This window comes from Mus caroli, unplaced genomic scaffold (genome assembly GCF_978045245.1).
Source record: "Mus caroli unplaced genomic scaffold, Mus_caroli_1 scaffold_19, whole genome shotgun sequence".
Classification (NCBI taxonomy): Eukaryota; Metazoa; Chordata; class Mammalia; order Rodentia; family Muridae; genus Mus; species Mus caroli.
In genome coordinates, this window is record NW_028227274.1 from 66,609,104 (window position 1) to 66,636,360 (window position 27,257).

Consider the following 27,257-nt stretch of genomic DNA (forward strand, 5'->3'; position numbering starts at 1 on the left):
ATGGTTTCAAATAAATTCCCTGTTAGTTTTTTTCTAAAATATGGTCTCCCTGCCCCCTTAGAGAGTCAGTCATCCACTAATAGATACTATGTAGCACTTGTTTAATGACCCTGAGGAAAATGATGGTTACAGTCTGACAAACTCATATACTGGCAAAGTAACAACACCCTTAACCAGCTGCTTTCTCTCAACAAGATAACTGGAACTTAATTGTGAAACTTTTTGAAAATTTACATGCTGTTCTGAGTGACCTTCTAGACCCAGTTTGATTATTAGCAGAGAGGTCTAGGGACCAAACCTTGGGTCCAATATTTACCAGACTGACCTTGGCAAACAAATGTAGTCCTCATTTGAAAATAAAAAACAATCCTAACTAAACATCAATACATTGTGGAAATCGTATAAACCTGTAGTTAAGGTTTAAATCCATTAAGAGAAAGACTTAAGGCAGGTGTGGTTGGTGTCGGCCTGTAATCCCTGCATTCGGGAGGGCTGAGGTAGGAAGATCATGAGTTTAAATCCAGCCTGCGCTACATGTTGAAATCTGTCGTTAAAAGTTGTTTTTAAAGTCAAAATCGGGTTTATTTTCTCTAAGATGACAACAGTAATTATCTGGGGGCGGGCGGTGGGAGTCCACCCCACAGCCCCCCCCCCCCAAAACCCTCAATCATTGGGATACAACAAATCCAACGTTTCAATATGCATACAGCGCTTTGGTGGCTGTAGGACCAATCCCTTTGAGTTTGAACGGAAATTAACTCTCAAACTGGTTAATGGCATATAATACATTGCACAATCCCAGTTATCTAAAATCGATTTGTCATACTTGTTAAAAGGAAGCCATTAAGTTCAAGGTTTATAGACCGGTCAACGACCTCGGAAGGGCTAATCTCCACAATTTGCAAGCGATCATACTGGGAGGTATATGCTGCAAATCTATCTTCCCCCGGCCCCCAGACCATGTTAATAAAATTGCCTACAAAAAAATAGGTGGATTAGCAAAAATTATTTTCAAAGCGGCTTTCGACGGACCAAATTTGCTTTAGAATTCGTTGCAAATCTGATGGTGGTTTTGCACAACTTTGAAGGGGAGATAAGCAAGTTAAATGCGGTGGGTGCGTAAACTATCCCAATCCACAGGTAGATTCTACGTTCTGACCCTCATCTTGGGGTGAAAGCCTGCAACAGTAAGCCTCCCTTGAGAGTACCGCGGGACTAAAAACAGGGCGATCAGAAGTGGCCAGCCAGTCCCAAGGGTGAAAACTGTTAGCTATGTTCCAGAGGACACTCCAACTAGCAAGGACGGAAGAGCAGGGCATTAAGGGTCATAACGCGAAGGGGGAGTGAAACGGCACCAGGAGTCTCGAGAGAGGTTTGCCAGGACTGCAGATGGACCCGGGGCAGGGGTGACCTCTTTCGACTGCCCCCGGGCAGTGGGTCCGGAGTGCTGACGACTCCCGCCGTCAAGGAGGGAGGCCGCGATGGGTCGTCAGCGGCGCGCTCCGCTGCCGTCAGACACACGCCCGCAGTGAAGGTGCCCTCCGGCCCCCTCCCGAAGCCCCACAGCAAACATGGACCCAGGCTACCTCTCAGGATGTGGGGACGTCTCCACGGATTGCCGCCGCACGGGCCGTGAGGAGCTGCCTCGGCAGGGCGACCCGGCCGAGCGGAGGACGAGCAAACACTAGGCCTCCACCACCCAGGGCCAGCCGCGCCCACTAGCAACGTGCTCCGACCCTCCGTGCCCGCTCGCAGGGCTAGAGGCACGCCGCCGCGCGGGGAACCCTGGGACTCGTAGTTCCAACGCGGAGGAAGCCACGCTCCCAGTCTGGCCTTGGAATTGACTAAGTCCCGGGCGCACTCCCCGGAAGTGACGTAACAAGGCACGCGTGGCTCCGGCCGGCGTTTCCGCAAACAGAATCGTGGATGACTGTGTGGGTGAGTGTGGCGTTCGGCGTTCTGGCCTTTCCTTGCCTCTTTGTCTTTAATCTTGTGTGTTAAGAGCAGAGATAGGCCGAACGCCGGGACTCCTGGCTGGGATCGTTCCCCGTTAGCCTCCTGCCTCCAGTCCTTGCTTGGTGGGATTTATTGTGCCCATAGCCGGAAGCAGTGTGGCTACTGCTTGTCTTGAGACGGTGGGTGCTGTTGCTCCTCCAGACCACAGTAGCCCAGGGAGGACAAGATCCTGTGCTTCTTTCTGCTCGGGCCTAAGGGCTGTGATGAGGGATGGACCGGAGACGTGTTGGGAGCCAGAGAGGGTTTGTTCTGTCTGGGGCATTGCCGTAGGACCCTGACCCAAAGGTTGGGCAAAAGGCTGGGCCCGGGATGGGAACCGATGAACTTAGTCGGAGAGATGCTTTCCCCTTTCCGTTTCGTTGGCTTGCACCCCGCTGTAGACAGTCAAGGTGGTCCGTGAGATCATGCCTGACCATGAGCTTAGCAGCCACACACTGAGATGAGCAGGAAAAATGATTTACTTGAGTCGCTACTGAACTTATGGAGCGGTCCCGGCCTGTGCTTACCCCAGCAAGCACACTTCCGCCACCCCAGTCAGCCAGTTAAAAGAGCCGAATTCATAATGAAAAGCAGAAAAAGGATATTTCACTCTATGTGAAATTGGGAGGTGGTGCAGAGATAGCCATCCAGTAACCCTTCCATCTTTGTGGGTCTTGAAATGAGGGTGAGGTTTAAATAGAAGGCAAGAAGAATGCAACCTGGCCAAAGTGTGGCCCTGCCTACAATTACCCGTCTTTGCCTGGGTTTCCGTTGTTTCTTGTAAGGTGGTCTTACTACGCCTTTTGGCTTGTTCCTTTCCCGTCTCTCAGCATAAAGTTCCTAGGGGAATGTTCATTTTTTTTTCCCTCTCCCTCCCCCCTTCTTTCTCTCCTTCCCTCCCTCACCCTCTCTCCTCACACTCTACTTCCTTTATCTTGGTGTTCATTGTTTCAACAATTTAACAGCTCAAGAGATTTGGGTATCCCTTTAGAATATCTTGATTACTGTGAGTCAAGTTACAGTGTGATTGCAGGTACAAATATCGAACTCCCTGTCACTCTCCTTCTTACCATAAATTTCCTTCTGCACTGTTCCATCAACACATCTCTCTTTAAGTATTTTCAATACCATTGCTGATAGTTTTATTACTGAAGGTGTTGATGCAAAGCTAGGGATCAAACTCAGAGCCTAGAGTGTGCCTTTGTGAACAGGAATTCCTGGAAGGAAGCTGGGACCCCAGAGTGTTGATTGATTTTTTAGAATCTTGGTGGTCTTTGGAATTTGAGTGATTTGGATAAGGTGGAATGTTGCAAGTCCAGATTCTGATTATCTTGGTCCATCTTTAGTCCCCTTGTCATTTATTTTGCTCTTTATGTGACCTGACATTTGTGTGACCATTAGGTAAATCCTTTAGAATGTACAAACAAATCCCTGGTTCTGACCAACTAATAAAAGGTAAAGGATTCTGTCAGATAGCATCTGGTTCCTGTAGCTGAGATTTGCTTGCCTTTCTGTGACCCACCTACCTGATGCTTCCACCAATGTATTTGAGAAGTGTCTGGATTTATGACTTCTTTCTTCTGCTACTGTATAACTTACTGGAATGGTTACTGTGTTAGAACATGGAATTTTAGTAACCTGAATCTGAATTCCCTTATTGTCATGAAATTTGGCTCCAGAATAAACTATCCTCTATTCCCCTTGAGGTGAGAGCCATTGCATCCCTGTGTATCAGGTAAAGGGCTTCATCATGGAGTCATGTGACATAGGATTCTAGACATTCTTAACCATTTTATGGTATTGAATGCATTTTATGACAGCCAATCTGTGAAAGTATAGACCATGAATAAAATTCACCCTTAAACACCAGTACTAATTTTAGGCAACAGTTACAGCTAAGGATACTATTTCACATGGTTTTTTGATTATAAAACTAAGTTTCTTCTAGGCATTAAATGGCAGAGGGGATGTAAGAGTTTTCCTACTCTTTGGTCAGTTTTCCTTGATACTGATTTATAGTAGTTACTCTGTAAATTCTTTTCCTAATTGATTTTGTTTTCTTTGTTCTTTGACTCAGTTGTTCCTGAGTGACACATTTTGGGTTTTTCTTGTTGTTGTTCTTGTTTGTTTTGGTTAGTTTGTTTGTGTTTTTGCTTTGAGTATTGGTTAGTGAAAGCTAATGTCCCCTGAAATCCTTATCAGTTCCCAGAGACTTGTTTTTAACTTGTTCATACAAATAATTTCATCTTTTCTTTATGCAGAATGTCTTTACAAGTAATTTAAACTTTTGTCTTAGTTACTTTTCTATTGCTGTGATAAGACACCAGGACCAAGGGGACTTTAGAAGATTTTTATCTAGGGATTATAGTTTCAGTGGGTTAGAGTCCGTGAGCATCAATGTCAGGGAACGTGGTTGGTAGGCAGGCCGGTAGGCCTGTGTCATGGTTCTAGAGCGGTAGCTGAGAGTATGTCTTGATTTACAAGCACAAGGCAGAATGCTAGCTGTGAATAAACTGGCCTTTAGAAAACTTCAAAGCCTACCCATGTGACACACCTCCACCCAGGCCACACCTCTAATCCTTCCCAGACTGTAGCACTAATTGAGAGCAAGTATTCAAGTATATTAGCCAATGAGGCTTATTCGCATTCAAACCACCACATGTCTTTATTACTTTTGGGACTCAGGGTTTCTTATTGTTTTGATTTTTGATTTCCATTTACCATATATTTCAGTAATACAGCTTGATATTTTAGTAGAAATATTTGTTATAAATTTAGTGGAGATAGTTCACATGCATATTTTTTTGTAGTAGGTTGGCAAATTAATTGAATGACTGAATACATAGGCCATTACAATTCCTTCTTACAGATTACTTCTTTTTCCTCCCAATGTACACATGTGCCCCAGAATATATTTGAAAGAGATTTAAAGGTGAGTCTTCTGCTGTTCTAAAGCCATTTCCACTCTTCACTTTCTGTGTAGTTACGGGGTTCATTATGAAATAAGGATTTCAACGTCTTGACGTCCTGTATTATTTGTAGTCAAAATCTCTAAGGGGGCAGCTTAATAGAAAAGCATAATGCATAATTTAGGAGATTTCAGGCTGTGCTACTTGTTTTTGGTGGTTGGGCTCTGAGATAAGGCTGAATATTATTCTGGAGGAGACCGTTTACCTCATGGTAGTCAAGGAATTACTGGCAACCACGTATACTTGACATACTTAACTCCAAACAGCCTTTACCTCCTCAAGTCTCTGGAAGCTCCCAACATAGTGCTTCTGGCTGAAAACCAAGCAAGCACTCACCACAGACCGGTGCCGGGTTTCCCCACACAGTAACACTTTGCTCCAGCCCCAAAGGTCTGTGACCATTTGGTAATCGAATTCACAGAGCCCGCTTTCAGTCCTCAGAGTTAGCAGTGTAGTGCTGTTCACAAGTCTAATGTTAACATTTTCTGACACTCAAGGCAGGCCCTTTGCTATGAGACCCTGTATGGTAAAAAGAAAATTACATGGTAATTCGGAAGATTAGAGTAGCAACAGGAGTGCAGTCAGTGAGGCCAGGTTTAAGAGGTCTCAGGTGGGAACAGGATGCTTTGGGGAATTGGACTGCAGGCAGTTCATATTATACTCTGGTAAAGGTTTATCTTTGCGGTGAAACTTTGTTATAGGCTGAGTTGAAAGCCAACACACTAGTTAATCTAGTAGAAGAAATGACCACATTCAAGCTGTTGGGTTTTTTGTTGTTTTTTGCTTTTGAGATGGATTCTTACTGGGTAGCCTTAGCTGGCATAGAGCACTGTCAACCTGGTTCCAGCTCACAGAGATCCCTTGATCTTGGCCAGCCAAGTGCTGGGATTAAAGGCACCTGCGACCATGCTCAGACTGTAATATGGTTATCAGTAGCCACATCTTACCTGCTCTACGGTGAGAATCAAGAGCAGAAACATTAAGTGTGATGGTATTGCTGTGTCACAACATGCTAGCCTACACCCTCACATTGCTTCAGAATCCTGTTCCGAAGGTGTCTGCACAACATTGCCAGGTAGTCACCGTATGGCAACCTACCTCCCTGCTATTAGTCTTAGTTTTGCATCACTTTGGCCAGATGCCAGAGAAAGCAATTGAAAAGATGAAGGATTGCTCTGGCTTGTGCTTCTTGAGGTTTCAGACTGTGGTTGTTTGGCTCCTTGCACTTGGCAGAATACCATGACAACAGTAGCATGCGACTAAGGAACTTTGTTTCCTAGGGATGGACAGGAGGCAGAGGGGAAGTTACCAAGGATGGCCATAACCTTCAGTGGTATCTCTTCTGTGACACTAGTCCCCATGTTCTCAGATTTCTAGAATCTCCCAAAATAGCACCAACAGGTGGGAACCATGCATTTGACACCCAAGCCTGTGAGGAAATAATTTCATATTCAAATAATTTCCAAACCAAAGCAATGCCTTAATGGTTCTATTAATTCAATAATTTCGTCCCAATAATTTAATACGTATATTCTAACAAATTTATGTTTATAAAAATTAATGCACATAACTTAGAAGGAATAATACTTGTGTTTAATTCTTGATTGAGCAAAGCTGCTTGGTAATGGTGTGTATATTTGATGGCTACTCTAAGAATTTTAGATCTTAGATGTCAAACCTGTATTTGTGTATATTAACTTCATTTGTCTTTCTAAATGTACATACTGTCTTTATAAATAAAGTTGTAGATGTTTGGAGGCATCCTAATTAATACTACTACATATTTATAGCTTCTTATATAATGCATTTATAATCATTGTTTTAGTCCTGGTGTGTACAGCCTTTTGATGTTATGAAACAATATTATTACAAAGCTCACACTCGAGAACTGTACTGCTCAGTTTATGATATTTGTGTTGGGTTCCATTCCTGTCTATAGTGAATGGCCGTTAAGTGTTGTGGGGTAAAGACTGGATGTGTCTGCAGGACTGAGATTATTTTTAGAGTCTTAGCATTAGTATGTGTAAATGATACTTTATTTTTTTTTGACTATTCCAGTGCCGATTGATGAGGCTTTGCTGTCAGTTCAAGTAACGAGAAATGGAAGGGTCTGCGAAAGCGTCAGTCACTTCTGAGCCAGAGTCCCCTCCAGGTGGTAATGAGCCCGCTGCTGCCTCTGGGCAGAGGCTTCCTGAAAAGACTCCTCCATGCCAGCAAGTAGATCAGCCAAAAACGCAGAAGGAGTTTGGGGATGATCTTGTAGAGCAAAATTCGAGTTATGTGCAAGATTCTCCATCCAAGAAAAGGAAACTTGATGTTGAAATCATCTTAGAGGAAAAGCACTCTGAGGATGATGGAGGCTCGGCAAAGAGAAGCAAACTGGAGAGAGGTGACGTGTCGGAAGATGAGCCTTCCCTTGGTAGGCTTAACCAGACCAAGAGAAAACTGCAACCTCAGGACGCTGAGGTACCGCGGAAGGTACGCTGCAGTATTTTCTTCTTAATTCACTGTGCGTAACTGGGAGTATGGAGCAGCTGCAGAGAAATTACAGATATGTTTAAACAGTTTAGGAATGTTTTGCTTTTAAATAAGTATAATCTTAAAGTACAATAGACTCTTAACATTTTATTAAGGTGAACCTTGTGCTGGGATAATTTTCATATTCTTTTGAAATTCTTGTTTGATCAGAACCTTGAAAGCTAGTTGCTATAGTTTGCTTTTTAGTAAATTGTTTTTTGTTTTTTTTTTAAGATTTATTTTAAATGAGTATACTATAGCTGTCTTCAGACACACATCCCTTTACAGATGGTTGTGAGCCACCATGTGGTTGCTGGGAATTGAACTCAGGACCTCTGAAGGAGCAGTCAGTGCTCTCAACTGCCAGGCCATCTCTCCAACCCCTACTTATTTGTTTTTAAAGATAGTAGTACGTGGCCCAGTTGATGTACTGTTTGTCCTTTTTTATTGGGTGTTTCAGGTAGACAGATGATCACTTAAAGTAATAACTGCCAAGCTGTGCTCAGCGTTATTCTCCTCTACTAATGTGCTAAAGCATAAACTTTTCCAGCTTCTAGTCTGGTTTATGTGGTCATTTATCATAATTTTGGTTAAGTTGATGCAAAAGGCTGATGGGGAGCAAGGTATAACACACATTTGCCATGCTGGAAAGGGTACTGAGGCTGAATCTGGGATTGGAAAGAAAAAATACTTTGCAAGTTAGTAACATTTTGTTACCAGGTCTGAAAGAGAAAGTAGCAGGCCAGGCTTTCACCAATAGTGTCCTTGTAAAAAGGTAATCTTAGATGGTAAACTTGGAAGTCCTGTCTTAAAGTTGATATATAAAATAAAGAATTAATTAGATGCTTTGAAAAAGATGGCAGAGGGTGAAGGCCTTTACCTACCTACTGTGGAATTTTTATAGAATGCTTAGGATTTTACTAAATGCAGATTGAAAATCATTTTGTTAGAGTAGTGTATGTGCTGCCGAAGCGGGCATGTTTCAATAGATTAATAATGTTTAATAAAACTCACTGATATTGAGTGCCGAAGCGGGCATGTTTTAAAAGATTAATAATGTTTAATAAAACTCACTGATATTGAGTGTAGCCTACTAAATGCTAACTCCCCTATGTCTACATTATGTCATCATAACAGAAATTCCCCACTGATCCTAAAATGTAATAGCTTATTTCTTTCACTCCCTTTTAGGAAGCTCATCCATTGACTAGTCTACTGAGTTGAATAAATCGAAACTCTGAAGCACAGTTTTCTTAAAACAGTTAGTTGTAAATGATATAGGTGAGGGTCGCAGTCTGGACTTTAAACTGGGGATTCGTTTTATGAAGAATCAGGGCAATCCTTCATCATTGCAGTGGGTCCAGCCGTTGCGCCTGAGTTGCTCGTGTTTGGTCTGTAACGGAAGTCAGGTGAGCTGAGGCTTCTCCTTCCCTTCCAGATTGTGCTCTAACCCCTAATTCTGTTCCTTGCAGTTGCAGAAGCTGGAGGAAGGACACAGCTCAGCCGTGGCTGCCCACTATAATGAGCTTCAGGAAGTTGGCCTGGCGAAGCGTAGTCAAAGTCGAATTTTTTACCTAAGAAACTTCAATAATTGGATTAAAAGTATTCTGATTGGTACGATCGTTTTTTTGCCCTTTAGTTGGGAGATAAATTTTTATTGGGGTACATCGCTTTTCACCATACCTAAGGGTGCACACATTGAAAGTGCTGGGCAACTAAGCTGTAGCCACAGCCCATGTCCTGCTTTGGGTCCTCCCTCCCAGTTTTAATCATACGTCAGGCTTTGAACGCCATCATTGACTCTTCCCTTTGTTGTCACACTTTGGTTTTAAAAAGCTAGAAAGCCAGAAGTATTCCCTTGGGAGAAATTCTTTTACTGTTTGTTTTTAGTTCATTGTATGGGACAGTTATAATGTTGAGTTGCTATTGACTTAAACAGCCTTTTACTTGGCAGTGAAATGCCTTGATACTTTTAGTTACTGTTACTCAAGGCTATTACGTAATAGTTTTAGCGATGTGCATGTTGGATTGAGCATTGAGTTTTTATTATGTCAAGAAAAGGACAGCGTTAGGACTCTACCTGTGTGCTTTCCCTGAGTTGGTGTTGGTCACAGAGCTTGTCTGTCTGTCTGTCTTCTATGATTTCTTGAGGAAAATGTTTACCTTTGAGGACTGATAAGGACAGACAGCTTTGGAACTAGTGTTTTCTCTATGGAAACTCACCTTTAAAATTAAAGTGGAAATGAGTCGAGAAAATATGACTTAGAATGTAACTATTGCTTTCTCTGCTGGTTAAATCAGACTTGTCTGTAAGTTTAGAGAAATTTTAAGGGTATATCTTAAGGTTTTTTTATAGTGGAGTTTTTTTTTGTTTATTCCTTTTTGTCTGATTATAATTCATATAAATAAAGTTTAATAGGAATTCTAGCAAGTGCTTCTGCATTTCACACATCATTTTGTTGTTTTGGTGAATAAGTATTAAAACTTATGACAGAAACTTAAATATGGGACACCTATGCTTCGATGAAAGCTACTTTCATATCTATATTGAAAGGCAGAAATATTGGTAGTGAATATTTAGCCACCCAAATAGTATCCATACAAATTATAAAGTATTAAACAGTAACAAAATAGGGGAAAGATTCACTATTGTATCAAGTTTTAGTACGGCTGGCTACCTCATTTATGTTACACTATTATTAATAAGCCTGTTAAACTGTTTGAACTTCTGCCTGTTTGAGGTGAGGCTTGAGGTAGTTTTTAACTAGGTCTTAAGGCTGACTGAAAAGAACAAGAAGCATCTACTGTTGCCATGCCATAAAGTGTGTCACAGTTACACACTGGAGCTATGGGGATCGAGAGTTTTTCTCTTATCACACATGTCACAGCTTTTATTTATTTATTTTTTAAATTAGGAGTTAATATCACCTACTTATCCTTCAAGAAATCATTCTAACCTTGTAAAAGGACATGTGAACTCTTTAGTAATAAGGGATCAAGTTACTTCCTCTTTGTTAGATTTTGGAGAATACCAACTTATATTAACTACACGTCAGTGTGGTATAGGCCGTGTGAGTTGTCAGACAGAAGTTAGGAGGTTTTAAAGAAGCTGCTGTGGTAAAAATAGAGAAAATGTGTCATGATTGATTTCTCTCTTTTAGGGGAAATTTTAGAAAAGGTACGACAAAGAAAAACCCGTGACATCACTGTTTTGGACCTGGGATGTGGAAAAGGTGGAGACTTGCTCAAGTGGAGGAAGGGGAGAATTAGCAGGCTAGTGTGTGCTGGTAAGATAGATATTGACAATGTATAGAGCTGTCTTTACATGGGGGCCAGTGTAATGGCTCGGTGGATAAAAGCACTCGCTGTGCATGTCTAAGCACCTGAGTTCAATCCCCAGAGCCCACATGAAGGAGGAGGAGCAAGGGCTTGTTTGTGCACAGTCTCTCCCTGTTCACACACACAAGCACGGATGCAGTGAGAGGAATGATAGGTAAACAAATAACACCTCTTAAAGATAAGAATTATTGTGTCAGCTAGGTGAATGGGAAGTTAAAGGGGCCGCTTTGCTAATATGATGCTAAGATATCTGAAGGCACCTTCTCTCCTTAGACCACGCATGTGATAGGTGGAAAATGAGTTAAGGCTTTTCTGCTGGTTTTGTAATACAGTTAATGTTAACTTGACCTTACCTAAAGAAAGGGTGTATTGTTACTATTATATTATTGTTCCTATTGGGTATCATCTTCTTTCTGTTTGATGGATGTAAAACAGCATGGCCTCCAAAAGTACTGCCCAAGTCCGTAGTTTTCTTAATTTTTCTTGTTTGATGAGCCATATATACTAAAACAATTACTAAATTCATAATTTTACGTGTGTGGCTAAAGCTATTGATTCTTGAGCATGTTAGAAATTGAGGCTGAGATTTTTAATTTATACAAATAAAGTTTAATGGGAATTCTGGCAAGTAGACTTTGAGAAATGTCTCTACATTTACCAGGCCATTTTGTTATTTTGATGAATAAGTGGTTGTAAATGAAAGGTGGTGTTAGCCTTTCTCAGATAATTGTAGCTTCATCCTTGGGGAGTAGTCAGGCAGCCAGCAATTCTGTAAGGGGAATTAGGTGTGGGATCTGGAACCTTCTGGCAAGCACTGCATAGTCCCTTAATTTCAGACCCAGTGGGCTGTCTTATATTTTCAGAATGGTTTCAGAATACCCGGAAAGTACTGTTTGCTGACGTTATCTTGTGACTCACCCCAAGAAATCACATTTTCGTAATACTATCACCAGTCACAAAGGTGGTTGATAGAAAACTTTTTTTCCTCAGAATTGTGATTTTTTTTTTTTTTTTGAAAGTCAAATCTTATCTCTGGCAATAAGCACTGTCCGTTGTGTCCGTTGAAATGACCCTGTGCATCTTCAAAGATACATGTGTGATAGAGTTCAAGAGCCATTCTTTGAAGCTCAAGTAACTCTTTTTAAACACACTCCAGTGTCAGCTCACAACCCGAGATGTGCTGGGTGCTGCTAGTGACAGGAAAAGACTGCTCATCCCCACGGTGATGCTCAGAGATGGGAATCAGAGCCAAGATCGAGTCTCTCCTGTTTTAGGGAGGACGTTCTAACTGAACACTGGCTTTCCCCGCTGGTGTATGATGGTGAAGAACTCAGGACACCCCACAGTACCATTTGGTGCCACTGCTCTGCATGTATGACTTTACCTGTCATTGCTTTTCTGTCCCAAGTGCAAATGTCACAGCAAGGAGAACAGGTGCATTTCAGTATGAAAACAATGACTTGATATTTCACAAAATGAGTTGATAGATGTTGTTAGCTTTTACAGTTCAAGTTGGAATCTGAGTTTTCTGCCTCATACTTGAATGAATATTTAAAACCTGGCTCGGTTCGTAAAAGCTCTTGCTGTCTGAGCCTGATAAATTCTCAGAACCCATGATGGAGGGAAAGACCCAATTCCTGAAAGCTGTCCTTTGACTTCCACATACACAGTGATGATAAAACTGATCATCTTAGCCTTGGCTTGCATAAGTACTACCAAGGAAGCTCTACAGGAACGGGGAAACTGCTTATTCTATATGGAATGTAGTTGAACATTTACATGAGCAAAGGAAAAGGAAACAAGGTCTTCGTTTAAAGGAAGGGAGAGACCCCTGCATCCTTTCCCTTATCTTACTCCGGGGTCTCAGGCCTCGGTGTTGCAGCTGAGTCGCTATTCCGGGTTGACATTTGCACCCTTTGCCCTGCCAGATATCGCTGATATTTCTATGAAGCAATGCCAACAGCGCTACGAAGACATGAGATGTCGTCGCGATAATGAGCATATTTTTAGTGCAGAATTTATAACTGCTGACTGTTCAAAGGTACAGATTTTTAGTTTTCATTTTTAGGTTTATGTATATCAGTGTTTGCCTGCATTTGTGTTAGTGTGCACCACGTGCATGCCTGGTAGCAATGGAGGCCGGATGAGGGTATTGGAACTGGAACTGAAACTAAGGACAGTTTTAAGCTGCCATGTGGGCTCTGGGAATCCAACCTGTGTCCTCTACAACGAGCAGCAAGCCATCCCTCCAGCCTCATGTTTTCTTTTTACAGTCCCAGGATCAAGTGCAGGCTCTCACACATGCTGCAGCTCCTATTTTTAAGACTGGTCCATTTGTTAAATTGTGATTTGAAACAAACATTAAAAATCCTAAGGCATGCATTTTCAATTTATTAGAAATTCTGTTATAATAAATCCTTGGATACTTTTAGACAAGTTTTACTTTTAATAAATGGGTATCTTGAAGTCTCTTTTGCTTTTTGATTTGGCCAAGATTTGTTTTCATCCTCGTTTTCAAGGCTGCAAGCAATGTATGACTAACTAGACAGGTACTATTTAAAGATTCATAAATCCCTTGGTGTCCCTACAGTCCCAGAGTCTATAGAAGTTCAAAGTCCCTTATATAAAATGGCATATATTTGTGGGTAACTCTACACATAGTTATATGTACTTTAAAAGCATGTTTAGATGATTTTAGTATGGTACTGAATATAGTGAAGATGCTGTGTAACTAGTTGTCACACTGTTTAGGAAATAAGTGTCAAAATTGTCTACATATTCATTTAAACAATACATTTTCCTCTTATCTTGAATACATCATTGATTGACTTCCCTGTCCCAGAGCCTGAGAGTATGAATGGCTGCTTTATTTCACAATAGACCTGGACTTAAATGCATATTTTGTTCACCTTGTAGTTTATAAGGATGGCTTCCGGTCAGATCAGAACCACTGTGTTCTTTTCACCTTCCATTGTTCCTCTGAGATTCTCAACTGCAGTAATCTTCTTTAAGTATTGTATTTAAGAGCTTTTAAATAGTACCTGTCTAGTCAGTCATATATTGCTTGCAGCCTTGAAAACGGAAGTAAGAAGTGTGTATGCTGCTTAACAGGTGAAAACTTAAGTACTGGTTCTTTTGGATGCCAAGGGTTGAATGACCCAAGTGACTGTTGAATGTCAGTTTATTTTAGCTCTCAAGACCAACTGAAATGTTAGGCAACATTTTTATTTATTTATTTATTTATTTATTTATTTATTTATTTATTTAATGTGAGTATGGTGTGTTTGGGGGTGGTACATCCATGACACAGCTTCCATGGGAGGTCAGGGGTCTCCAGCTTAGTTTTCACTTTCCACTTTGTTTGAAGGAAAACCTTTCTTGTTTGTTCCTGTCCTTTAGACCTCAGGTTTGTGAATTTTGAGAAGATTCCCCTGTGTCCACCTCATCTCACCATAAGAATGGTCAGGCTCCTGATACATCCTGCTGTGCCCTGAGTTACATGTCTCCCAAGGCCACAAATGCAGGCTTGCAGGCTTGCAGGCTTGCAGGGCCTGACACTTTACCTACTGAGTCATCTCTCTGGCCTGACCATGAAAATCAAAATCTTGATTATTTTATGTGTGTGCTGAGTGGGTAGGTGGGTATTGGTGAATATTGTGTATTGCTCCTTTTACCTGGGACAGGGTTTCTTGAGGGGGCCCGGGGACTCTTGGTGAGGAAGTGCTGGCTGGCCAGGGAGCTCTGCACACTGCGTCTGTCCCTCACTTTCACTTGTGCTATCTACCCAGACCTGTAGATTTTTTAAGGTCAGGGTAAGAAAGAATGCTTTTATGAAGTGGTCCTTGCTATAATATATACATGAATGACAAAGAATAAATCAAAAATTGGTAAGAACCATTGATTACTGTCAGGGAGCCCTAAATTCTAGTAACTTACTAAAAAACTTTTGATCTATGTTGTAATTAGTTTAAAATACTCACCCATTTACATTTGTTACAGGAACTTTTGGTTGAAAAATTCCGTGACCCAGAAATGTACTTTGATGTCTGCAGCTGTCAGTTTGCTTGCCATTACTCCTTTGAGTCCCAGGAGCAGGCAGATACGATGCTTAGAAATGCCTGCGGGAGGCTTAACCCTGGTGGCTATTTTATTGGTACCACTCCCAATAGCTTCGAACTGATGTAAGTAACTTGAATCCAGTTGACATTGGTCAGGTACCTTTTAAAATTGTATCATGTGCTTTTTCACATGCGTGATATGATTGACAGGATGAAAAATATTAACCATAATTCTTTTATTTTGGTGGTGGAATAACCCAATAGAAGACGCCTGGAAGCTTCAGAAACAGAATCATTTGGAAATGAAATATACACTGTGAAATTCCAGAAGAAAGGAAATTATCCTTTATTTGGCTGCAAATATGACTTTAACTTGGAAGGTGTTGTGGATGTCCCTGAATTCTTGGTCTATTTTCCATTGCTAACTGAGTAAGAATGTCTTGACCTGTTACTTTTTCTTTCCCCTCATCCCTGTCGTAAGGGGGCAAAATTCATATTGCTGTTCATATTGTATTTTAAATGCAACCTTAAGAAAAAGCCTTAGCTGCAGAATTGGTGTTCTCTTTAAATAACTTTCCTAAGGGGAGGGAGCCAACGGCTTTGATCACGGTAGGGGATAACTACCCTACGGGTAGCAAACACAGCTTTGGTAAGATAAAGATGAATACATGAGTCCAAGATCCTCCTTTTGAAAGATTAGCAAAAGTTTGTATTTCAGTATAGCTTTGAAATTGCCCATGGAATAGCCGAGTGAGTTTTGTTTGTTTGTTTGGTTTTTTTGTTTTTGTTTTTTTCTTTTTCTTTTCCTTATCTTTCTTCTTTTGAGACAGGGTCTCAGACTATATGTAGCTTTGGCTGTCTTGTAATTTGCTATGTAGACCTGGCTGGCCTTGGGTTCACAAGAGATCTACTTCCCTCTGTCTCTCTAGTGTTGGGTTTAAAGGCGTGCACCACCATGCCCAACTTTGTGATATATACCTTAATCTGCAGGATTTCCCTGCCAGGAGAATATAATAAAAGCCATCTTAGATGGAGGTTGTATACAGATGGCGAAATTTCATTTTGTACTTTTTGAAAACAAACATCTTCTATTTTGAATACTAGCTGAGGAAGCAGGAGGGGTTTTGCTCACCTAGATTCGGCTGGTGTGTACTTTAGTCTAGACTCAGTCATCTTGTAACACTGTAAATACAGGGCTTTCCTGAGTGAGTGCAATATCAGACCCTGTGACAGGTGCCGTGACTCCGCCTCATAGCTCTGTGCTCAAGAGACTCATACAGGAGGGCTACTGTGAGTTTGAGGCTATCCTGGGCTACAATGTAAGACTATCCCAAAACAAGGGAAGAAAGTAGAGAGCTGGAGAAAGGGAGGTAGAGCAAGAGAGAATCAAGTAACAGGACATGAGTATACCATACATTGTTATAGATCCATGCTGCTTACAAAATTTTAAATTTTTAAATCAATGTGCTTTGTATTTAAAATGTTTGGAAAGATATTGCCCTTTAACTTCATAAAAGAAGAAATTAGTTTTCTATTTTTTTTTTATATTTTTAAAGATTTATTTATTTTATTTTATTACATGTGAGTACACTGTAGCTGTCTTCAGACACTCCAGAAGAGGGAGTCAGATCTTGTTACAGATGGTTGTGAGCCACCATGTGGTTGCTGGGATTTGAACTCAGGACCTTCAGAAGAGCAGTCAGTGCTCTTAACCACTGAGCCATCTCACCAGCCCAGAAATTAGTCTTCTTGTTTCCATTTGTTTCCTGTGTTAGCTTGATGATTCTGTGTAACAGAATTAGCATCTTTAATAGACACCAAAATAAAAAAAAAAAATAATGTGAAAGACTATTTAGTGCTGAGCAAATGTAGCATTATTTTCTACTTAAATTGCTTGAACATGATAAGCTTAGAAAGTTATAGATTCATTCTTTAGTATATAATTTCATATCATTAATTTTTTTGAGAATTTCATGTAGGAATTGCAATTTTGATCCGATCCCTCCCTCCCATATCCACTTCTTCCCAGGCTCCTCCCACATCCTCACAAATCCGTGTTTGTTTCTGTTGCTGCTGTTGTTATTTAAGTCCAGTTAGTGTTGCCCACACCCTCCTGGCTTTTTCCTATTGTGTTCTGTGTTGGGACTTAGTCCTCTGGAGTGAGTTTGTTGCTTGTGTGTTTGATAAGAGCTTTTTCTAGTCCACCTATGTGGCATGGGAATCTGCTTCTCCCTTTGTGTTAACTAAACTTGGTTGATCTCAGCTTAAGTAGGAGCAGCCTGCTTACTTAATTCTGTTCATTAAGGAGTTAAGTAGTTAAGTTCTGTTAATTAAATACTTATTTTGGTTTTTGTCTGGTGATGCTCAGCTGATTCCAATATAGGTTTTTTTTTTTTTTAATAGATTAATTATATTCAGTGTGTGTGATTGTGTCACTGAGGTCCCTGGACAGATGCAGATGTGGCTGAGGCATCCAAACACTACTAGAAGTGTAGGCCAGTGCTGGGCTGAATCCTGGAGTTGAGGGGAGTAGAAAAGGGACCTTACCAGTGGTGTGTCACATGGGGGGGGGGGGGACCAAAGAGAGTGGCTCACATTGTGGGGAGCTGAGGAGACACACCAGAAAAACCTGCTTGTGTTCCTCCTTTCTGGGGCTCAGTCAAGGGAAGGGCAGTGTGGGTGGGATGAGAGACTCAATAGTTTTACCAAGAAAATGCATGGCTACTGCCTAATACATCATTTTTTAAAATGTATTTATTTGTGTAAGTATTTGGTGATCTAAATGTTAAATCTAAAAAATGTTGAGTTTTAGCTTCTTGCCATTTAATTGAGAAAATAAACAATAATGGAATTAACTTATTGAAAAGCCCGTGAATTGCACAAATTTTGTTCTTTTTAATGAATTTTTTTTCCTTTTTTTCGTGTAACTTGCTTTTGTTTCTAGTGACTTGTCTTGGAGATTTATTATAATTGAGTTTCCTTAATAAAAGAAGTATGTATGTTCATACCGTCTATGCAAGAAGGGCTAGCTCAGATAACAGTACAGTCTTATGTGTGCCTTATGCAGTATCCCAGTGCCAGGAGCCTCTGACTTCCCTTCAGCCTCCTATTCAAAACTTGTCTTGTATCTATGTTTGTATGTTCTCCTCTACCCACTACCTGTGATTATCTCCAGGTTAGTTCATGTTGCTGAGGGTTGCAGAAACTTAGTAAATGCAGGAGTGCTAACAGGAGGCAGGAGGGAACTGAAAGGACAGCTTTTAAGTCGCATGGAGTATGGATGTAAAAGACAGGAAAGCTGGCTGTTCCTACAAAACCCGACAAAAAGGCTGAGCTAAGAAGAGGAAGGAAAACTAGTGAGACTGAACCAAAAGGCAGGCAGGTGTGAAGAGAAGGCAGTATCTTCCCCAAGTGATGGGTACTAAAGAGGGTAGTAATATACCTTTGTATATCTGCAAGCTGAATCTGGCTATACCTGGGAAAGTTCACTGAGGGCTAGTAGGACCGGAAGCAAGGAGATAGCCCTATGGTACAGGATGACAGTGAGTGAATACGGTAAGAGGTAGACACATGGGTAAGAGAAGGAGAGCTCTGTGATGTATTGACCACAGAGACTATAGAAGAAGGTAGATGGGTTCACTGCCATGATGAAAATAGGCAGAAAGCAGTCTTGTGAGGTTCAACCTTAGAAGGAGAAGTTAGAGTGTCTGACATATCCAGGCTGTGAGCAGTGATCACAACAAGTTGAATTCCAGACAGCTTCCAGCATCCCATGTAGCTGATAGAGAGAAGTAAATAGATTCTGGCACAAACTTGAAAGCCTTAACGTTTAGAAGTTGGGAAACCTGTAAAACAGTCTGCCAAGAAGCCACCCAAGATATTCTTTTGATAAAAATACAATATTTATCTTACCAGAGAATGCAGGAGATGAAGCTATTTTAAGAAAGATGCTGCATCATTTGCAGCTGTGGGGATGCAGAAGAGTGAAAGTGCTCTGTTCGCCCTTCTGTGAGTCGTTCTTTGCCACCCTGGAGGAAGACCTGGCTGCCAGCTTAGGGTATTCAGAATGCTTCTTTCTTCATAGGCTGAAAACTATTACCTATCCTTCATTTGGAGTATTCTGTTAACATAAGTAATTTAGTTAAACCCAGATGTCACTTCAAAAGTAAACTGTATGAGAAAGGACCAGAAAGATGGCTCAGTGGGGAAAGGCATTTGCTGCATGATGGCCCCAGTTCAGTCCCTGGGATCCACATCATGGAAAGAGAACCAGTAACCTCAACTTGTGCACGTAAATGTGATGACGTCGTTTTTATAAAATAAATTACAAACATCTGAAAGGGTTTCCATTAATCTCATTTGACAGAATGGCAAAGAAGTATAATATGAAACTAATCTACAAAAAAACATTTTTGGAATTCTATGAAGAAAAGATTAAAAACAATGAAAACAAAATGCTCTTAAAACGAATGCAGGCCCTGGAGGTAAGTATAGGGACAAAGTATAAAGATTCTAGGACATGGTGGATATGTTTGGTATTCTGGGTGTTTTTCAGACTTCTTCAGACATTGCATAGTTAGATGAACTATGCAGGTTATGGTTGCTGTGGATGCTCTGCCTTCTAGGACAGAGGCTCATACAGACTTCCCTAGTGGATGGTCAGTAAACACACAGGTGTATGAATGAGTGGAACTCTATAATCTAGTTCTGTTTCATGCGTAGTCAGTCCTACTTGAAGGTTTCTCAACCTCAAACTTTGTGGCATTGTGGGCTGGAGAGACTCCGTCCCATCTGGGCTCCGGTGCTGTCTTCGAAGCACTCCTGCCTCTGCCTATTAGAGGTCTGCTCGTAGCTGTGTCCCTGCCAGGACAGGTACAATTGAGTACAATCTGGGTACAATTGAGACCTCCCTGTCTACAACAGTTCTTTTATGACTAGGCCAGCAGTTTAGGGCCCTCCTGGCCGGGCCGAGGGAGCAAGTGCATAGGCCAAGTCTGTGAGGACTCTGGTGACACCTTAGTAATTTGTCATATACCGAGGCCAGGGCTGCTTAACTCCTTGCTTGTCCCAGTGAAACAGGGAGATGCTGCAGTCATTGCTTGCTTCCCCTTTCCCTTTTATTATGCAGATAGAAAGTATCAGTGTGCTTGTAACTTACTAGAATCATACCCTGCAAAACTTAAGACAGTCTATTTTCTTTAAAATATTAATATTCTTTTCTTACTCTTTGGTTTTTCTTTGCTTTTGTTGTGTTTATTATGAGGCGAGGTCTCATTCTGTGGTACCAGTTGGCCTGGAATTCATTTTGTAGAGCAGATGGCCTTCAGGCTTGAAGCAGTCCTCTTCCCCTTCCTCCTGCTGGGCTCCAGGCAGTGAGGCCCATCACACCTGCTGTGCTTGCACTCAACTGGAGAAAGAAGCAAAGCAGTGGATTGTTTTCCATGTTTACTGTGTTAAACTTAAAAATTGCTGTGCGCTCTCTTCACTAGAATTTGCGTTTTCCCATAGCAATACCCTGCACATGAGAACTCTAAACTTGCCTCTGAAAAGGTGGGTGATTACACGCATGCAGCAGAGTACCTGAAGAAGAGCCAAGTGAGGTTACCTCTGGTAAGTGCCAGTGTTGACAGCCAGAACAAAGGAGCCGGTGCCTGCCGTGTGGAGACTTAGCTTATTTCACTTGTTTACAGTATCTGGGCTCACCAGATCACAAATTTGGCAAGTCCTACTCTGTTTCCCCTTAGTTGTGCTGACTTTTGATGCTGTAGAGCATAAGCTGTGTTTATTTCAGTGAGCGGCATACAGAGCTTTTTATGAGGCCACTAAGGGGGTGAGGTGGGGGGCAAAGTCCCAGGCTTGGATCGAAAGATCTTTGCTAACGCAGAGCTCCAGAATTCCGAGCTCTGTGAACTTAAATGGGTGGTGGGAAAGTAGCCTGTTTTTATTTGTATTGGCTTTTTATGCAGGTTCTCAGTTTAAAAAAAATTAAGTATATGATGATAAGACAAGCTAGACTAGTTCCAGGGAAGATTGCAGATATTTCCCATAACATCTTAGAATTTTCTTCACTCATAATTTCTTCAGATTGACATTAGGTTCTAGAACTGAAACTCGATCTTATGAAGTCAGTACCCTGTGCAAAGCGGCACATGCCTGCCTTGTGGTTCTTTGGTAAAACGTAGTGTTCAGTTTCTCATTTCTAAATTAAAGGTTTAAGATAGATACTTGTTTTGGTTTTTACCTCCCTTTCCCAACTACTACTAGGCAGTGAGATTAACTTCCTATAAGGAAATTTGTATTTTCTTATTTTGTTCAGAACATTTTAATCTTACTGTCTGTTCTTAGCTGTGTATATCATAATTTTGTGTGCAGTGTGTATGTGTGTGTGTTTGTGTGTGTCTTTTTTTTTTTTTTTTTCTTTCGAGACAGGGTTTCTCTGTGTAGCCCTGGCTGTTCTGGAACTCACTCTGTAGACCAGGCTGGCCTCGAACTCAGAAATCCGCCTGCCTCTGCCTCCCAAGTGCTGGGATTAAAGGCGTGTGCCACCACGCCCTGCTTGCAGTGTGTGTTCTTACAGTGAAGTTAGGAGGTCTTGCTGCCTCTATCCTCTATTAAGAAATAAGCTTACGTTTACTTCTGTATTGAATCTGACGTTCTCTTTCTTTTGTAATTCTAGGGAACCTTAAGTAAGTCAGAATGGGAAGCTACAAGTGAGTATATCATCCCACTGACTGATGACGTCAGGGACTCTGTTTTAAGGGATCATTAAAACTTGAAAATGATAGAGTTTTTCTGATACATTTTTTATTTCTGCTGATATATTGAAACATGTCACACGCACACATCTCCATTTGCACATCTGTAGAGTGACGAGAAAAATATCTGTGGACTGTTATTGAACATAACTTTCATGCTCATCCATGTTTTCACTACATACTTGTTAGTAAGCAGCTGCCTCTGTCTTCTCAGGATTTTGTTGAAATTTTTTGGCTTACGCAGTACTTCCATGGATAGTACTTAATTGGTCATTCAGATGTTGACAGCAGAAAGGGGACATAGAAGAGGGATCACAGCAGAGTAAGGAGGGCTCTCATGGAGCCTGTATTTGAAAACAAGTGTACAAACGCATTCTGACATGAATCTACTTTCTTCATGTTAATATAAAAGGGTTCTAATCTTTCATGTGGGTGTCTTGAGAATCTGAGCACAGTTTCTGCTGTCAGAGAAATACTATTTAATAAACATTAAACACTGACTTACAAAAGGAATATGAAAGTTCAGTAGGAGAAACAAACACAAACAAACACTGCCGGACATTTTACGTGCTGGAAAGGGGAAGGGTGGATGGAAAGTTGAACCTTAGAACTTCAAACTAGCAAAATCTGAGAAGTACTGCTACTGTTGTTGAGTGTTTGGTGGTATCTGGACTGTCAGTTATTTTGAGTTTCAAATTGAAATCGGCTTCTAGTGCTCCTAGTGGTGTTAAATGGATGAGTAGAATTTTGTTTTTAAATATACTTAAGTGATCTTTGTCTACCCCGAAACCACTGAAATCATAGAACGTAGAGAATTAATGATGCTTTCCTTTCTTGGTGCTGCCTGAGAACAGACCCCTGATGCCAGGAGTCACTGGATGCTGACGTTTCTCTCTGTTCTTTAGGTATCTACTTGGTCTTTGCCTTTGAGAAGCAGCAGTGAGCACGTTGCTTTAGAGCAGCACTCACTCCATCCTCCCAGGTGGAGCAGACCATCTCAGAAACATTTGACAGCTGTTTGTGTATTTTAATAGTAAGTTCTCAATGTGTAGGATGCTGCCACAAACTCCAGTGTATGAATTTGACACTTACTGTCTGTGACAGATTAGCCTAATGTGTGTACATAGGGATGAGTCGTCTTGAAGATCTATTTTTAAGTACTGTTGTAATTGTTCCCCTCTACTGTCAAAACTCTAGCAAGGCATGTCAGAGCAGCTGACCTCCCCAGTGCTGTGATGTCAGAGCAGCTGACCTCCCCAGTGCTGTGATGTCAGAGCAGCTGACCTCCCCAGTGCTGTGATGTCAGAGCAGCTGACCTCCCCAGTGCTGGGATGTGTGCTGTGTTTACAGAGCTGGATTGACAGTCACTAGAACTGGCAGAGGAACGTTCCTGTTTCGTTACAGTGTTTTTCAAGATTTAATGGATTGTGTTCTGTATACTTGAATGTAAGTGTTCAATATATATTGCTAAAGTTATAAGATTAAATTTTGATTTTAGATTGTCCTAAGAGCTACCTGGCTAGATTTTGACTGTGTTTCAATAAAATAACTATTTGCTAATACACTGCAATTCTGAGACTCTATAGACGAACTTAGATGGCAGCACAGAGTTAGTGTGGAATGGTTGGATGTTCTCTTTAGAATTTCTTACCATAGCAATTAGCCCATCTAATTATTGAGGTTGTGATTAAGGTACGAGTAACTTCACTGGACAGTGATTCCATGGCTAGATTTCCTTAAGGTTTTGTGAAAATGCCACGTCCTAATTGTGTTCCATAATGTTTTCCAATGGATGTGTGCACGTGAGTAGGAGCAGCACAGTGAGATGCATTTCAGATGAATCCTCACCAATAAGACAACTCACTCACCAATGCTGTAGCCTTCCAGGTCCCAACATGCAGCTCCTGCCTGCCTCACAACACTGGGACTCCCTCCCTAAGGTAGACCCCGCTGTCCAATTGTCTTTCAGACGTTAACTGTTGAGATGTTAATGGTGTAGTATTCAGCGTGGCTGCCTTCCAGGGGTTTACTTGCTGTCCCACAGCCATCATGATTGTCATTGTCAGTTAGAGAACTGTCTTCTAGAACTGAGGCCACACTGAAGAAACTTGTCAGCCTTTACATCAAGAAACTTAAGAGCAAATATAATTAGACATTCGTTTAAAAATCACTTACTTAAAGGACAATTTACAAAGATGCTACTTTCTATAAAAATCTATAGTACTTTTTTAAAAATAGGCTCAGGGCCAGAGAGATGGCTCAGTAGTTAAGAGTGCTGTCTGCTCGTGGAGAAAACCCAGGTTCAGTTCCCAGCACCTACGTGACAGCTTACAACCATCAGTAAGTCTAGTTCCAGGCATGCACATAGTACATACACATAATGTGCAGGCAGAATACACATATAAAGTAAAAATAATTACTTTAAAAAATTAAAACCATAATCTAGTTTATATAGTCACTGTTCTTAGTATTAGAGGGTAGATTTGGTTCTGGTGCAGGGGTTGTGGGTTGTGGGGTGGGGAGGAATGTTCTTGCTCATTTTATTTAGAAATTCAGGCTCATTTTATTCCTGGGGAAGTACCAGTAAGTATTTTGATGATGTGGCGTAGTAGAGAAAGCTTCGTCACAATTCATAATCTTAGTTAACAGGTGGTACGTCATTTTTAGTCTTTTTCTGCCCTTTCCATTCCATCCCATGGGTCATTTTTAGGAGAGAAGAATTCTTCAAAGGGTGGAATAATTGATGGTTATCCCAAGCAGCAAGAAGAGAAATATGGAGGTCCTGGGCCCTTCCCTGAGGACTCAGAAAAAACTGGCCTGGGTCTGAGATGGGCTCTAGTCATTATACCTACTGTCAAAGACATAGGAGAGTTCCCATGATGTCACCCTACAGAAACAGTTCAAGTAGCTGCCTTTTTCCTTTTGTGTTCTTCTCTGTTGAACCTCCATCCCTCCACCCCTCCTTGCAGAAGTTCAATGACTCAGGATGGATTCTTGAGGACAAGAATGGGAAGGTGGTCTTTTCCATTGTTTCTTTCAACAAATAAGACTTTGCCCAGCATTTTTGGAACCTAAATGTTTAATTTTGTCATGACTTGTAGTACCTGATGAGAAAGGTGTGGCTTTTCATTGCAGCATCCAGAAAGAGTCCCTTCTCTTGGGTTCAGTGATGAAAATGGTTCAGATGAGCTGTTCATATACGCCTAGGCCTGTCACACAGTGTATGCTCGGGTTGTTTCCAAATGAAGATCAGGGGTTGGAGACAGAGCTCTCAGGTTAAGAGTGCTTGCAACTTTCAGAGGACTTTAGTTTGGTTCCCAGCACACATATCAAGTGGCTTAGAACTACCTGCACCTCCAATTAAAGGTACTTCAGCACTCTCCTTTAGTCTTTGCTGGCACCCGCACATACATGCAGATACCTACACGTAAATAAAAAATCAAAAGAAGAGCATGTGGGCCATTTTTTGGGAATGACACAACTTGAACTAGAGGTAGTTGGCTTGGGGACAAAGCTGCACTGCAGTAGGACCTAGAACATGGAATTGTTTGGGTCTAGAATTTACTCGGGAACAGTCCAGTGTATGGTGTTGATGGAGAGAAGCTGAGGAGTTGTCTGTCCCTCCCCATCCTTCTGGTAACCTAACCTGTACAGAGAGCTGCAAGCCTGTCAGAGCTGGCTCACACACCACTTCAGTGTCCCTGAGCACATTAGGGACTCTTAACAGCAAGAGAAGACTGACTGAGTAGAGTCACTCATAAGTAGTGGACCCTGTCTGATGACTGAATGGCAGAGAGAAGATACAGATTTCTCAAAAACAGAGCCCTGTTAAAACTTCTACTCTGTAGTGGGCTTTAAGTTGTATGTTCACACACTTCCCAGGGTGTAACAGGTGGTTCCTGCAGCTTTGAGTGTTACTACTGAGGCCCCTTAACTTAGGTGTATTCATTCCTGAGTAAGGTGCTTCAGTACATAAGGTACCCTGGCAGGAATGGAGATAGATTATTCTTCACGGTGTGGAGACCTGGCCCTCTACCCAGACTTGTGAAATGTATGCACTAGAGGTGATGGTGTCCCCCAACCTTATTGTATGCATCTATCAGTGCAAAAGAGCCTCTTCAGAGAAGATGCTGTCTCAGTGTGAATTAAGTAGGCAGGCCTCATTATGTGAATTTGCTTGCTTAAACTCTGTTGAAGTGTTGTATCTATACAGGTGATCAGGGATTCTTCACAGACAGAACGCACATGAATGCAGAGGCCAGAAGTTCCCGTTTGCCTACTATTTCTTCCACAGCCACCATCCACTTCTAAGCAAAACCCATTTCATCTGGCTTGAAATATTATGTGAAATAAAATTAAAAATACGTTCCTTGGCTTTCACTCGGCAGTGTTCATGAGACTCTTATTCTCAATAGCTGTACATTGTTCATTCTCATGATTGTACAGTATTCCGTGTATGAATAAACAACATTATACAGTGGTGGTTTGATTCATTTCTAGCTTGGGAACTACAGGTAGCCAGGAAATGAGTTTTTGTGTAGGTATCTACATTTCCTACTAGGAATAAGATTCCAGAGTCATAGTACATGCACCAATTCATATTCATTATCAGCTACCCAGAAGCTGCAATTACCCTGCATTCTTGATAACGTCAACTGGGGCTTGAGTGAGAATGGAGGCTTAAAGATATGTTTAAATACTTGGTCCCTAGTTGGTAGATGAGAAGAATTAGAGGTGTGGCCTTTTAGGAGGTGTCACTAAGGAAAGACCCAAATTAATAGAATTAGAGGTATAAAGAGGTATTAAAGGAGGTGTCAGTAAAATCCAGGGGTTGTATCAAGACCTATATTCTACTAAATTGGAAAGGCTTAAAGAAATGAATGAATTTCTTAATGCACATGACCAACTAGAGTTAAACCAAGAAGAGATTTTTTTTTTTTAAAGTTAGATACATCACAAGAAATGACACTGAAACATTTAAGAGACCTCCCATCCAAAGCAAAAGGCCCAAGCCCAGACTGAAATCCCACAGAACTTGACCAGCGTTCGTTATTCTGTCCCATGAAGCAAGGAAATTATACCTCCACATTCTTTTTATGAAGCCGGAATGACACTAAGCTAAAGACACAAAACTATAATGCAAGCTAGCTCCTTCATGAGCATAGATGCAAACGTTCTGGAAAGAATGTGAACCAAATTTTAGACTACACCCACTATGATCAATTTACTTCCAGAGATCAGGGGTGGTTCAACATACATAAGTCAACGAATGTCATGCACCACACAAATAGACTTGAAGGGCATAAGTCCCCTGATCATCTCATTAAGATGCAGAAAAGATCACTGGGAAAATCTAATACTCCCTTATAAAAGTTGTGGAAATTTCAGGAATACAAGGAGCATAGCTTAATATAATAAGGCAAATAACACCACAGGCAGCATGGTAACTGGAGAAAAACTTGAAACATTTCTACTAAAATCAGGAACAAGAAAAAGATAATTCATCCCTTGTATTACTATTCCAGATAGTACTTGAACTTGTAGTTAAAAAAAATCCACAAGAAGGTAAGAAATAGGAAAGGGAGAAGTCAAAATAGTCTTACTTGCAGATGATTCTATACATA

The 27,257-nt window shown here is 41.2% G+C and overlaps 2 protein-coding genes across 5 annotated transcripts in view; one reads left to right on the forward strand and one right to left on the reverse strand.

The window, feature by feature from the left end:
• The window catches only part of Mims1 (mitochondrial inner membrane scaffold 1), a 35,030-nt gene extending 33,258 nt beyond the window's left edge, over window positions 1-1,772 (reverse strand). The window contains exon 1 of the mRNA XM_021150246.3: window positions 1,587-1,772. The gene's annotated coding sequence lies outside the window, so the exon portion shown is untranslated. The remainder of the gene's footprint in view (window positions 1-1,586) is intronic.
• A 56-nt stretch (window positions 1,773-1,828) lies between these two features.
• Window positions 1,829-26,123, forward strand: Rnmt (RNA guanine-7 methyltransferase). 4 transcript variants are annotated; one of them, XM_021150659.3, is made up of 12 exons: window positions 1,875-1,938; window positions 4,865-4,927; window positions 7,023-7,442; window positions 8,954-9,095; window positions 10,643-10,768; window positions 12,749-12,861; window positions 14,820-15,001; window positions 15,143-15,307; window positions 19,245-19,362; window positions 20,387-20,488; window positions 21,555-21,588; window positions 22,539-26,123. In XM_021150659.3, exons 3-12 carry the CDS (start codon window positions 7,065-7,067, stop codon window positions 22,574-22,576), a joined length of 1,398 nt encoding a protein of 465 aa, XP_021006318.1. In that variant the 5' UTR covers window positions 1,875-1,938; window positions 4,865-4,927; window positions 7,023-7,064; the 3' UTR covers window positions 22,577-26,123. The 4 variants fall into 4 exon arrangements, with proteins under 4 accessions (XP_021006317.1, XP_021006318.1, XP_085689859.1 ...); XM_085833733.1 differs by having other exon boundaries at window positions 1,914-1,938; window positions 4,904-4,927; XM_021150660.3 differs by lacking the exon at window positions 1,875-1,938 and adding an exon at window positions 2,116-2,135.
• Window positions 26,124-27,257: the final 1,134 nt, after the last annotated feature.